Genomic DNA, 12534 nt, shown 5'->3' with positions numbered 1-12534 from the left:
TATTAACAAGTATTGATAAAATTCAAATTAATCTATTTTTAAAACACACATTATATAAAACTAATAACCAAACACAGATATATATAATGATTAAAAATAAAATAATTTCCCCATTAGAAATTCAATTTTATTTATTTATTATTCGTTTTTGTTTCTTGTGGGGTAAAAAATATATGGTTGACATTGAAGAGGACATAAATACAGCCACTCCAAAATGCAAGAAAATTAATTATATGGGGATGTGTATTGCTTTAACTGAAAGTGAAAGAGTATTGATCTTTTCCCAGAAACAACAACTGTTCACATAATTAAAACTTTCCATACTTCAATTCTTTTTTAATTTTTTTTTTTTTTCACCGAGTAAAAAAATCAATACACAGAGTGCTGCAATAACCCCCCGTAACAAATATATTGACTGCAGGTAAATAAGTGCCCAAAATCTTTGCTTCGACTGACTATTTAATGTCCATACGACTCTCAAGTTACTTTCACTGTCCAATTAAATTATTGTATGAAAATACACATTTTTCATTTTATTATTTTATTATTTTCAAAAAGAACACTTTCAGGACATAGATAGATAGATAAATACATACAAATATACACTGCACACGTACTTGAGATTTGCATCAAGAAAGGATCAAAGGTGAAAGAAAGGGAACCAAATTCTCCCAACTGCCTGCCCTTTTTATTGTCACCTTTGTAGTATTATTTATTATTATCTTATATATATATATATATATAAATTATTTAATTGAATTGAATTGAATTTGTTAATATAATTAATTAGTATTAATGTACAATGCAAGAAAGTCCAACACCTAATTGGGTATGGGCCCATTTATTGGGCTTTTTAAAAGCCCGTTAAAATTTGGGCGGCCCAGAAAGGAAACAGTTGGAATATATAAAAGCAATTGAAGCGTGTCGAGGGTTTATAGAGGTTACTGGTAAATGCCCCGAGACTGAACCCTGAAATCGAAGAATTTACGGAAATGGAGGGATGCGATCCTGGATTTCCCATACGCCACACCACGCACTGTTTGGATATCAAGGTGAGTTCCGATTTACTCGTTAGTTTGATTATCCGGTTTGGTTAATTTTGATATTCGACGTCGGGAAAACATTGCTTGAATTTTGGGTAATTTTACGAGTTTCGTTATATTTTGGGCGGTGTATTGGCAGGGAAACAAGACAGATATTTTTATAAGCGGCTATGAAGATCATTTTCTGGTGAGTTGTATATACAATGGTTTGAATTCTGTTTGCAAATTTGAAGCTGGAGTTTGTTTAATAATGTGTGCTGGTTTTAGGTCATGGCTACTCAGATTGGGAGCATGGGGACAATATTGCATGCTAGGTATGCGTGTATCACCATCATGTTATACTGTGTGCAATGCATCATTGGTGAAATTAGATGACTGCTTAATCTCAAGGGGAGATCATACACTCTTTTTGTTGTGGTGTAGTTTTCGTCTATAACAGTTAGTATAGCGTAGGTTTGTATATATTGTGATCTTCCGTGTTATTTTATAAATGAGTAATAATTGTTTCTCTGTATATACATGTGTGCGTGCTGTTGAATTTGATATACATGTTTCTGTGGTTTATAACTGTGTGTATAAATACTAACTGAATTTGATAGATCATGTCTTATTCATGACTTTGCATATACAAATAAATCTGTACTTTAGTTTATAGACTTTTTACTTGGGGGAGCTTCTGTTAATATCTTGGCACTGAGCTTCTGTTAATATCTTGGCACAGAAGTGCGGCTTTATATATATATATATATTATACACACATATATGTATTATGTAAAAATATGGACTTGTGCTTGCTTCGAAGTTAAGAACTACGTTGATTTATTTGGACTTTCACACCCCACCTTGAAGCCCATAAGTAGCCATTTATATGCATCTGAAATTCTCATTTTGCAAATTTGTGGATACATGGGAGGTTGGTTGTGGATAAATATTGTGCTAATGCTTGCATATGTTGTAATGCCTAAAGCTTATACCCTGTCCTCGGAACCAGAATTTTTGTATGCCCAATATATTTTCTTCTCTTGATTTTTACCCTCTGCATTCCCAGGTTTTAGGAAATTTTGACTATGTAACTTACTCATGATTTTAACTAAATTTTGGGAAGTGCACTAAATGGCTCTATGACGGAAGTTCCAAATGAATGTCGCTCCCCTTTGATATGCATAACTTTGGTCCGCAACTAATCCTAACCATTGTAGAGATTGTGCCCTTGTGTGATTTGAACAGAGCAATAATGTCATTAGCCACTAGTCATTGTAGTTGATGTACTATCTCATTATAAATTGGCATGTGATGTGCATGGTGGGATTATTAACGATAATCTGTCGATTGCCAGGAAAGAAGGAGGTGTTTCAGTTGATCCAACTTTCAGTGTGAACGTAGTACTTGGCAAACGAGATGAGGTAATTCCGGAAGTTAATTTTGATGGGTTCAAGCCCAGTACCGTTTTACTACGAGATTCTGATGCATCCATTAAAAAAGATGCTGATATATACCAGATGACCATATGCAGCCCATGCTAGCAGCTTGTGCTCGACAGTTAATTGAACACATTAGGTAGTTTTTATGCTCTTTCGAAATATATATATATATATATATCCTTTTTTGAAATACCAACTGCTCAACAACCTTTGCTATGCGTGCAGCAACACTGGATCATCGAAAGCATTAGTAATATCCCTTGGTTTGAAAGACCATTCACTGGTATGGTATACTTTCTTTTACAATATATGTTTCAAATATATACATAGATAAATTGTTGCGTTATTATCATTTTGTTTGTTTTCGTTATATATCGAACCCACTCTGCTTTCATTTCTAAAATTCAAAATTCTCGTATTTATATGCTTTTCAGTGCCGATGTAAATTCAAGTTACAGATTACACTAACCCATGTTATCATCGTGTGCTACTTCTAGGCTCAGGCAATCTTAAGCAAATGCACACGTACACAGACATCTTAGAACATTCTATGCTTTCCTCAATCCTTATATTTCTCGGAAATTTAATTTTGGTGTAAATAGTTGTATCATATAGTTTGCTTCTATCTCATACTTTTTTTTTTTCCGACTTTCAGGAGACTCTCAAGGGCATAGTTTCAGTTGTAATTGAGAAACTGGCTGAGGTACTTTAAAATGGTTGACATATGCTTCTGTTTCATCGAAAACATGAAGATGTTATTACTCCATATAAAGTTCATGTTCCGAAGGTGTGTCTAGGTACATTTAGGTCTGAATTATCAGGATATGATATGTTGATTCGACTTCAACGATCAAAGGCTCTAATCGATCAACATATTATGCAGTGGTTGTCCGCAATCGATCCATGTAAAAACAGTATCACTCCCTAAATGTCTTCATCAAGGAGTAATTATATGCTCATTCTAGTTTAATGTTAAACTATATGTCATGGTTTACTGTCCCAGTAGCATCAGATTTACATTAATACCGAAACCAAACAAATCAGATACATTAATAAATTCAGAATATAATAAGTATGCATATTAGAAGACATACTTTACACACAATGAACAATAGGAATGATACATACCTGACCAGACCACACCAGTCTGAAAATGGCGAAATATTATACATCGAGCAATTTATATTCACACAGACACAAGCACTGGGGCGTTACATTGTGCAAGGCTACAACAATTTCTTTTTAGCGATGATGGATAAATTGTTCCGAGAATTTGCATTCCTTTATCTGGTTGCCTTTAGGCTCAATGCTCTTGTACCATTGCGCTTAATTTTCTTTCCAACTGCAATAATAAGAATAAAGAACAATTGTACGACCTGAGATATTGGGGTGCTTTGAATTATTCATTATAATGTGTATTGTATTATAGTGATGAAATAAATTCGGAGTTTTTGGAACTATTTCGGCAAGGAACAGATGTGAAGTACCTGGCTATTTTTAGTCCTCAGCCTCTGCAATTCTTCAGCCTGGGATTCGATGCTGAAATTTGGGATTCAGTTCAGCACATTATGAAACTGAAAATTACAATAATTTCACAGCCTACTAAATGGAGTGGCTTTTCTTACCTTTGCTGCATCTGAATCACCCGAGCTTGCAGATCTCGCTCCCTCGAGGAACTAGGGATCATCTGCAACAGCAAACACATTTATTATTGCGGTGACCATTCATTGCTGAATTCATAAAATAAAATAGATTTGGAAAGTTCCAATCTATCTTTTTCCAACACAAATGCAGAAACTACCTGCAAAACGTCGCTTGTTTCTGCCTCGGACAACTCACTCGCATTGCCTACACACACAGAGAGAGATCAGCCAAAGTCATAATTGTTTTGAGGAAAGGGTTAAAAGGAGCAGCAAGAGATTGTTTTTCAACTGTATTACCTGAAACTTGCTCCACATATTTCATCAATTTAACTATCTCTTCCTGTCAAGAGTGGACACAGATCAGCAATGGAGGAATGAATTTATTATATATATTTGTACCAATCTGAGAGGAACTCACTCTTTGCATAGAATTCTGTTGCAACATAAATTGCAACAATGAAAAAACTGATGAAGCTGAAAAGCCTGGTGTTGTCGGGCTCGGGGAAACACTAGACATTGAGTTGAAGTGGTTTGCAGGACCCTGAAAAAAATTAAAATTGGCTGCAATAGTTATTATGCTGCAATCTGGAAAAGGAAAAGTTTGTGCCTAGAAGAAATGGAAATTTTCAATGCTAGAATTCCAAGCAGCTGTTTTATGCCAAACCAACTATAAGAAAATTAGATAGGTATCGACATCTATTGACGTTAAAGTGGGAACATCCAAACATAATCAGCTAGTACAAAACACTTGCATGATTTCTTACATTGTAGTTCTAGTAATTATTTCGAAAACTAAATTTGCTGCTTCTGACATTGCAGTCATATATCAAATATAAATATCATATATGAAAATATAATAATGGTAATAACAAAAGCTTATGGTGGTGATATCAACCAACACATAATATATGAATTACCTTCTGATTTGGATCGGCTGATGTGACCTGGAAACGTCCTCTACGTTCCACAAAAGCACCTTCAGATGCATCCTCCCCTGAAATGCACATTTTCAGAATAATTAGAATATGTGAGAAACAACAAATGATAACATTGCAGAGACTTGTACTGTAAATGCATTACCAGAAGCAGAATAACTAAATTCTTTCTTTTGTCGATGCTGCAGTGGACCACTATAGTTTCGCTCAGAGTGAAGTCTTGGTTGTAGATGGTCCCTTTTAAAAAATAAAAACAAATAAAATTTAGCATCACAACATTTATATCGAAAACTCAGTAAGTGAATGAACTGACACTGACCATACACAATTGTTAGAATAGAAATGTTAGGTTTAGAATTATGTGGACCAGCTGTATTTTCTTTGTCTCCCATCTCTTTGTAGAATATGGTAATTGTACATTCTTGGCCCTATATCAGTTTGCTGCCGTTCATATCAGTTGTGCCTCATTCTAGCCTAATTCCACTGTTATGAAACCAGTGGGAGATCCGACCCTATATCTACCAACATAATTCTAATTCAAGGTTCTCAAATACATCTATGTATTCTAGATTTCAGGGAGGTGAGGATATACCTGTCTCCATCACCAATAAATTTTTTTGGAGAGAGAACTTTATCAGGCAGCAGTGAGCCACTGGAAATTTTTTTATGCCCTGCAATGACTGAATAGGATAAGGATCCCCTTTGGCTAGAATCTCCAATATTATCTCTTCCTGATTCTCGATCTGGGGCACAATTAGATCCCAGTTGCTGACTATGCTGTTCATGATCTGAATGTGCAGAGTCTCTTGAGTTTGGACTATCCGAACCCATGTCGTCATCGCACACATCAAAACAACCTCTTCATTCAATAAAAAGCTTCATTAAGTTTGACAAGTTTAATTGCATTTGCAAAACCAATAGGCAATATATGAACTTAGGAAATGACTAAACTTACAAGCCAATATGGGAACAAAGAGAAACGGAAAGATATACATAAGAAGAAATACTAATACAAAACTCTTCTCTGTCATAACCAGATTCAACCATTTAAATTTCACCCCCTATAGGAATCCAAGTACTGGTGTAAGGGATGACAATGTATTACATTGATAAAATAGAATAGAACGGTTTATGTTCGAAAATGAACATTTAGAACTGCTTATATTTTATTATTCCCTTTTGCACATAGACAAGAGAGCCAACAATTCACTTATCAGATAATATTTTTCAGATATCTCCACTTAGATCCATCCAAGCCTAATAACGTTCTGTAGTAGCAAGCAATTATATTCACACACACAAGAAAAAATCACTTCTCATGTTATAGAAAGAAAGCAGATATGATGCTGAAAGCTCTATCAAACATGAATCGCATACTTGAGAGCCTGAAGGGGTTTCATTGGAAATGCAGACAACGAGCTCTCCAATCCATCAATATCATTTAGCTCATCCTAAGATAACAGAAACAAGCTACCAAAAATCAGGTTTAGCAAACCAAATGAAAAATAAGGTAATGTATAGAAGATTCAAAGATGGCCTCCTGTGTGAGTGGAAGCAAGTGGAAAACCATGCAACAATTTTATACGTAATTTTTACCTCCAATTGAGCTGTCCTATTAGAATGGGTAGCCTGCTCAGAATATACAGGAGGTACATGGGAGCCAGCATCATCTTGCCTGTTTGTGCAAGTTCCATGTACACTCGAGTCTTCCATGTTCATAATATCATCATCTTGAATCTGTAAATAATAAAAGGATCTTCATGCAGCTTTTTCAATAGTGGATGTATTTTGGGTAGTGGAAGGATTTTGAACAATTGATTAGTGGATAAAATTGACATACAAGTGCAGCTTGATTCTTCAGATCCTCCAGATTGAAGTTCCAGGCACTGATTCCTCGGATATACTCTTGCTGCACACAATAGCAGCTCATAGTGAAGGTAACATCTCATATATATGTGCATATTTACATGCACCAAATTATGTTCTCCCAAATACATTAAGACATCAATGCATATTCTCCAGATTTTATTTCTTTTAGGTTCAGATCATAAGGAAAATCATCGGCTAAGGAACTTTACGCCAATGCTGTACTGCATGTATAGATGATAACTTATAGGCAGTGTGATGGGAGTGTTTTGTAGATAGACATTTGTTGTAAATATACCTAAATATATATAGACTATGTTTGGAAAGCTACAACGACCATTAGAACTGACCACATGCACCACTTATCACAGTCTTGTCCTTGCAAACCCCTCTTTTTGTATGGCACGTAGTTTCTAAACTTCTGTAACGACTTAGTTAAGGGGACTCAATAACATTGGATGGCCTGTATGACGCTTGTAACAAGTTAGGACACACAAGACACTGGAATTCTTCAAAGGAACACTTCAACCACTTCAAAGAATGCTTTTAGACTACTAAATGGTTTGTATACAAACAAAAGGTCCTAACACTTATTCATGAAACCCACTTAACAACAGTGGTGATCACTCATCCAATGGCTTATCCTCTAAAATACTCTATTATATTACCTGAATTACAGTAATATTTTCCTAGCCCCAGCACAACCCATGCCGCATCCGCTTTGCGTGTACAAGGAACAAAGCTATGTTTATTCTTCATGTCGTAACATAAAATTTGGTATCTTGATATAGTATAGAATCATGATAGGTTAATTTGATGATTGGTCGTAGTGCAGGGATGAGTTTCAGGATTGGGTATGACATATAGAGCTAACCAAAACAAACATTTGAAATATGTCATCTATGCTTGACCTATGTAAATGAAAATTCTCACCTGTGATAAATGTTCCTTATCCTCATGCAATGCCTTGTTTTGCATAAGAATATCTGCTTCTTTATCCTGAAAATGTTATTTGTTTTAAGTGAAATTTTGACAAAGCTAAAGCTGAGTAAAAAGATAAATACAAATTCCTTAAAAGAAAAGATAAGCACAAGACCTTAAGTGTCCTAAAACGTTCACCTAGAGGAGGCAGACCATCAAGTATACTACGGGACAAATAATCATTTGAACGCGCATGTTTGAAGAAAGGGTGCTTCAGTAGCTTTTCAGAGCTCGGGCGTTTTTTTGGATCCTTTACCAAGCATGCAGCAACCATTTCTTTGAAAGACTGCAACATACAGTGCTTCAGCAGTTGGGAAGTTCAGCATTAAACATTTCCCAAAATCAAGTATACCTTAGTGAATCTTTTGTCTCTTTCATAATCCAGCCCAGGTGGTGCATTTTGTAGGGTCATCAGTAAAACCTTCAGGTATTATAAAATGAGGATAACATTGCAGATTCTAAGAAACATACGAATTAATGTAGGTGAAAGAGTCTATGAACCTTCATAGGCGGGTATTTCGAAAATGGTGCATGACCATGAGCAAGTTCAAGTGCTGTTATTCCAAACGACCAAATATCTGCTCTGTCAAAACATAAATATATTGTATAAGAATAATAAAGACATAACTAGATAATCAATAAATGAATTGAATTATATGATTCTGCAGATGCTCACTTGAAATCATATCCATGCAATTGCTGCATGACTTCAGGAGCCATCCTGATGCAATGTATAAATTGAAGAGCACAAGATATTTCATGATAAAAGAAATAATCCCTCTTAGAAATTTGATGTATCTAACAATCACCAAAAATTCCATTAATGCAAAAATATTTACCAGCATGGGGTTCCAACAAACGTATTTCTTGACCGCTGACGATCACCAGTATCAAACATGCATGCAGAAACTCCAAAGTCTGCTAATTTAACAGCACCATTCGAGTCAATCAATATGTTCCCAGCCTGCAGGATTGAAAACAAAGAAAGTAGTTTAAAAACGGCAATGGGGTATTCCCAACAGTAAAAGCAGGGAGGGGTAAAACCGTAAAAGTATGGACTGGAGAGAAAGATATCAATTATAGACAACATTACAAAGCCAAGCAATATGTAAGAAAACAAAGACAGGCATTCATACCTTCACATCTCTGTGAATATGTCCATGGGCATGAAGATACACAAGAGCTTTGAGTACCTCGCGTAAGGTTGTAGCAATAACAGGCTCGTCAAAACCTTCTGGATAATCTGATTTCATGATATGAAGGCAAGATCCCCCAGACATGTATGGCATCACAACCCATAGGTATTGACCAGTGGTGAAGGAGCAATGCGCTCGTAAGAGATTTGGATGGTCAATCAAAATCATCGTCTGTACCTCTCGCCGAATACCATCCTATTAATTATAAATCCAAATCCATAAGACTAATAGAAGAATCAGAAAGACAGGAATATGTCTAGCTAATTGTAAAATATCTCACAATAGGAAAAACTTAAGTCTCCCTTGCACATATTGACACCTTAGTACACTCATGCATGCAAACACAACACTACCGATCGCATGTGCACATGATGTAGATATCTGTCTGTATTGATGCTGCAAACAAGTTCTTCGAACAGTGCACTTAGTTCCACTCAATCAGACATCATTAGAAATCTCATTCCATTCAGGATGTTAATGAATTCCTCCAAACATATACATATACAATATGCAGAGTGTATTATCCCCAACTTTTTACAACCAATCAATGAAATTATGGCCAAAGTAGATTTTGCTAATGCAGACATATATTTCTGGAATTAACATGGCTATATGGGGCAGCAGAATCACAGAGAGTATCATATTTAAGGTAAGTATGACGACTAAAAACCAGATAATGCAAATCATATATAATATGGAAGGCGGGAAGGAAGAGCAGAAGAGTAAGGTTGCCCTTGATCAAGAGCAATAACCTAAAAGTCTACTAAGAGGTCATAATTTTTAAATGTAACAAATGTAACAGGATCAGAATAGATGGCATACCAAGTCATTGTTGCACTTCTCAAGATCAAGAACCTTAATTGCAACTGTCTCATTAAGTGGAACACAAAGAGCTCTATAAACAGTAGCACTGACACCCTCCCCAACTTCCTCGTACAACTTATAATCGTCAGCATTAAGGGGAAATTTTTTCTCTGAAGCCTGTAGCATGATCTTGACGTGTACAGCGTAACTCTTCCCACCTTGATATCCCAGCAAATCAACTGGCTATAAAAAAAGAGAGGGATGCCCCAGGAATTTTTTGCCTATTCCAATAACTAAACAGTGATCAGCGATGACCTCAAAACCAAAACATTTTCAACTGAATATATGTAGAAAGGGGGAAAAATTATTAAAGTTCAAGCAAATCCAATCCACCAGAGCCACAGCAAATTATCAAATCCTTATGTAGGGCAGAGGTTAATCACCCTTGCTTCATACTTCAAAGTTTGTCATGTAAACTGCAGATGCATAATGCAATGCAATAAATTAGCCTGTTAGGCCAAAGTCCATGGACAATTGATCTGCACAATGAGAAACACGAGAAAATTAAAAAAGGAAAATGCAGATCAGATCATTTTCATTGTGTAGCAATATAACCAAACAAGTGAAAAACAGCCATGAATTAATCAAATTGATCATGACGCCATTACTTGGTTGCAGATTTGCTCTCTCCATCCTCATACTCCAATATCAGAACAGGAACAATGAGGTCACAGAACCTCAGAAACTAAAACACAAGGCTTTATGTAGAATTGCTCCAAATTTAGAACAGCAAAACTTAACTCAACTTCTAAACTCAAGCTTCTCTCACCAAATCCAGATAACAGAATAGGAGCAATGAGGTCATATAACACCCCAAAGTTCAAGATTTCACACAGAATTGCGCTGAATTTAGAACCGCACAACTTAACTCAACTTCTAAACTCAAAGCTTCTCTCACCAAATCCACCAAATACTACTCCAACACAATAATGCATCTATACGAACTAAATAATTCAAACAAACAACTACACGGTACACCATCCGAAAGCACCAAGTCAGAAATGCCAAATCTACGCAACTTCCTAAGCAACACGACCAACTTTGGAGGAAAAACAGAAAAAGTAGCCATCACCAACCCCAGCAAAGTGCAAATAACCATCAAAAGATCAAAACAATTACAGAACCAACAATCAATCCATCAATTCACAAGCAATACAGTGTTACCTCTCTAGGGTTTTTTGTTGCAGGAAGTGTCCCCAACCACAAAGTAGACCGTACACAGAATCTGACTATTATAAGAGAAGAGAAGAACGACGACAATACGACGTCGTATCAAACTATAAATCTGCTTTCGTACGCCGTAGACTGACTACCTCTGTAACATTCAGCTCTTCAACAATGGACTATCTCGAATTTAATGATGTCCTAAAATAAATATAAATCGTAAAAATTAAATAAATATTAATGAAATATATTTATAAATAAGTAGTACTAATAATATGACTGTAGAATTATTTATTAATTAATTCCTCTCCCCAGCTGTGTTTTTATAATATTCCATTTTAATGGAGAAATTTGGGAACAATACAGTTGGGTGGAAGGGCGAGGGTACAGCTAATAAGTGGGGCCTATTATGCCGTTTAATCTAGGCCGTCGAATGTTGCCACACCTAATCTGGACCGTTCGTAAGGACACATCCGTGATGGTATAGATTGCCCAATTCTGGTCTGGGTCAACCAACAACGTGACATACAATTTCATGAAATTAATTGAGGTGGTTTTACAATGCTTTCATTATTATTATTATTATTATTATGCTTTCATTATTATTATTATCATTTTCATATTTTTCTTTTCATTTTAGAAATTAAAATTTATATATTTCTTATGAATATTCTTAATTGGGCCTTAAGGCCTATATGTTCAATTGAAATGGGCCCATCGCCCAATCCTTGAAATAAGCCCATTCGCGGAGAACGTGGGCTACAGATATGTATACTTAAAATATAAGTATTTAGTTAAATACTCTCTAAACTTCATTCCAAATTACTCTTTTATGGTTCTATAATAAATTAAAAATAATAATATTTTAATGATTAATGAAAATATATAAGAAGTTATGATATTTTTGTCTTTTAATTTTATATATAAATTAATTATATGTATAATAATATATTTATAATTTTGATAAAAGTTAAAAATATTTTTGTGTTAATATATAATTATTATTACTAAAACAAAAAATAAATATCTTTGAATGAGATACAAATATAATATAAATGATATTTTGAATTGAGATGAAAAAAATACTTTCTCTATCTATAAATATAGGATTTTTTTATTATGTTTTTAAATTGATTTGAGATTAAGGGTTATTTTTAAAATTCTATTTAAATAATAGTTTAATGTAATATCATTTTAGTATTTCTCCATTGCAAGTGAAAGTAATTTTTTACAGTTTTGATCCCTCTCGCTAAAAGATATCTAAATAAATTATTTTAAATTTTTATATAAATTATAAATATATTGTTATGCATACAATTGATTTATATATAAAGTACAAAATGTCAAAATTATTTTACATATGTCCAATATCAACCAACTTAAAGTAAAATTTTTTACTATTTTCGTATGTCTCATTCAAA

At 34.6% G+C, this 12534-nt stretch overlaps 2 protein-coding genes across 2 annotated transcripts; one reads left to right on the top strand and one right to left on the bottom strand.

The window, feature by feature from the left end:
• Positions 1 to 940: 940 nt before the first annotated feature.
• On the top strand, positions 941 to 3434 carry LOC127258003 (uncharacterized). The gene is made up of 7 exons (XM_051284625.1): positions 941 to 1052; positions 1183 to 1230; positions 1311 to 1357; positions 2380 to 2446; positions 2557 to 2600; positions 2690 to 2747; positions 3120 to 3434. The coding sequence occupies exons 1-7, from the start codon at positions 993 to 995 to the stop codon at positions 3174 to 3176; spliced, it is 381 nt and encodes a 126-aa protein (XP_051140582.1). The 5' UTR covers positions 941 to 992; the 3' UTR covers positions 3177 to 3434.
• A 124-nt stretch (positions 3435 to 3558) lies between these two features.
• On the bottom strand, positions 3559 to 11347 carry LOC127258002 (uncharacterized). The gene is made up of 22 exons (XM_051284624.1): positions 11114 to 11347; positions 10333 to 10428; positions 9908 to 10170; positions 9026 to 9280; positions 8729 to 8853; positions 8566 to 8610; positions 8391 to 8472; positions 8242 to 8310; positions 8005 to 8175; positions 7842 to 7907; positions 6883 to 6951; positions 6639 to 6779; positions 6420 to 6493; positions 5635 to 5901; positions 5188 to 5279; positions 5025 to 5101; positions 4526 to 4648; positions 4405 to 4447; positions 4266 to 4312; positions 4090 to 4151; positions 3952 to 4003; positions 3559 to 3806 (listed from the first exon to the last, which is right to left on the bottom strand). The coding sequence occupies exons 3-22, from the start codon at positions 10073 to 10075 to the stop codon at positions 3768 to 3770; spliced, it is 2067 nt and encodes a 688-aa protein (XP_051140581.1). The 5' UTR covers positions 10076 to 10170; positions 10333 to 10428; positions 11114 to 11347; the 3' UTR covers positions 3559 to 3767.
• Positions 11348 to 12534: the final 1187 nt, after the last annotated feature.

The sequence above is a fragment of the Andrographis paniculata genome, unplaced genomic scaffold (genome assembly GCF_009805555.1).
Source record: "Andrographis paniculata isolate CXL003 unplaced genomic scaffold, ASM980555v1 Contig59END, whole genome shotgun sequence".
NCBI lineage: Eukaryota > Viridiplantae > Streptophyta > Magnoliopsida > Lamiales > Acanthaceae > Andrographis > Andrographis paniculata.
The sequence above is the reverse complement of the archived record's forward strand: the minus strand, read 5'-3'. Positions and strand labels throughout refer to the sequence as shown.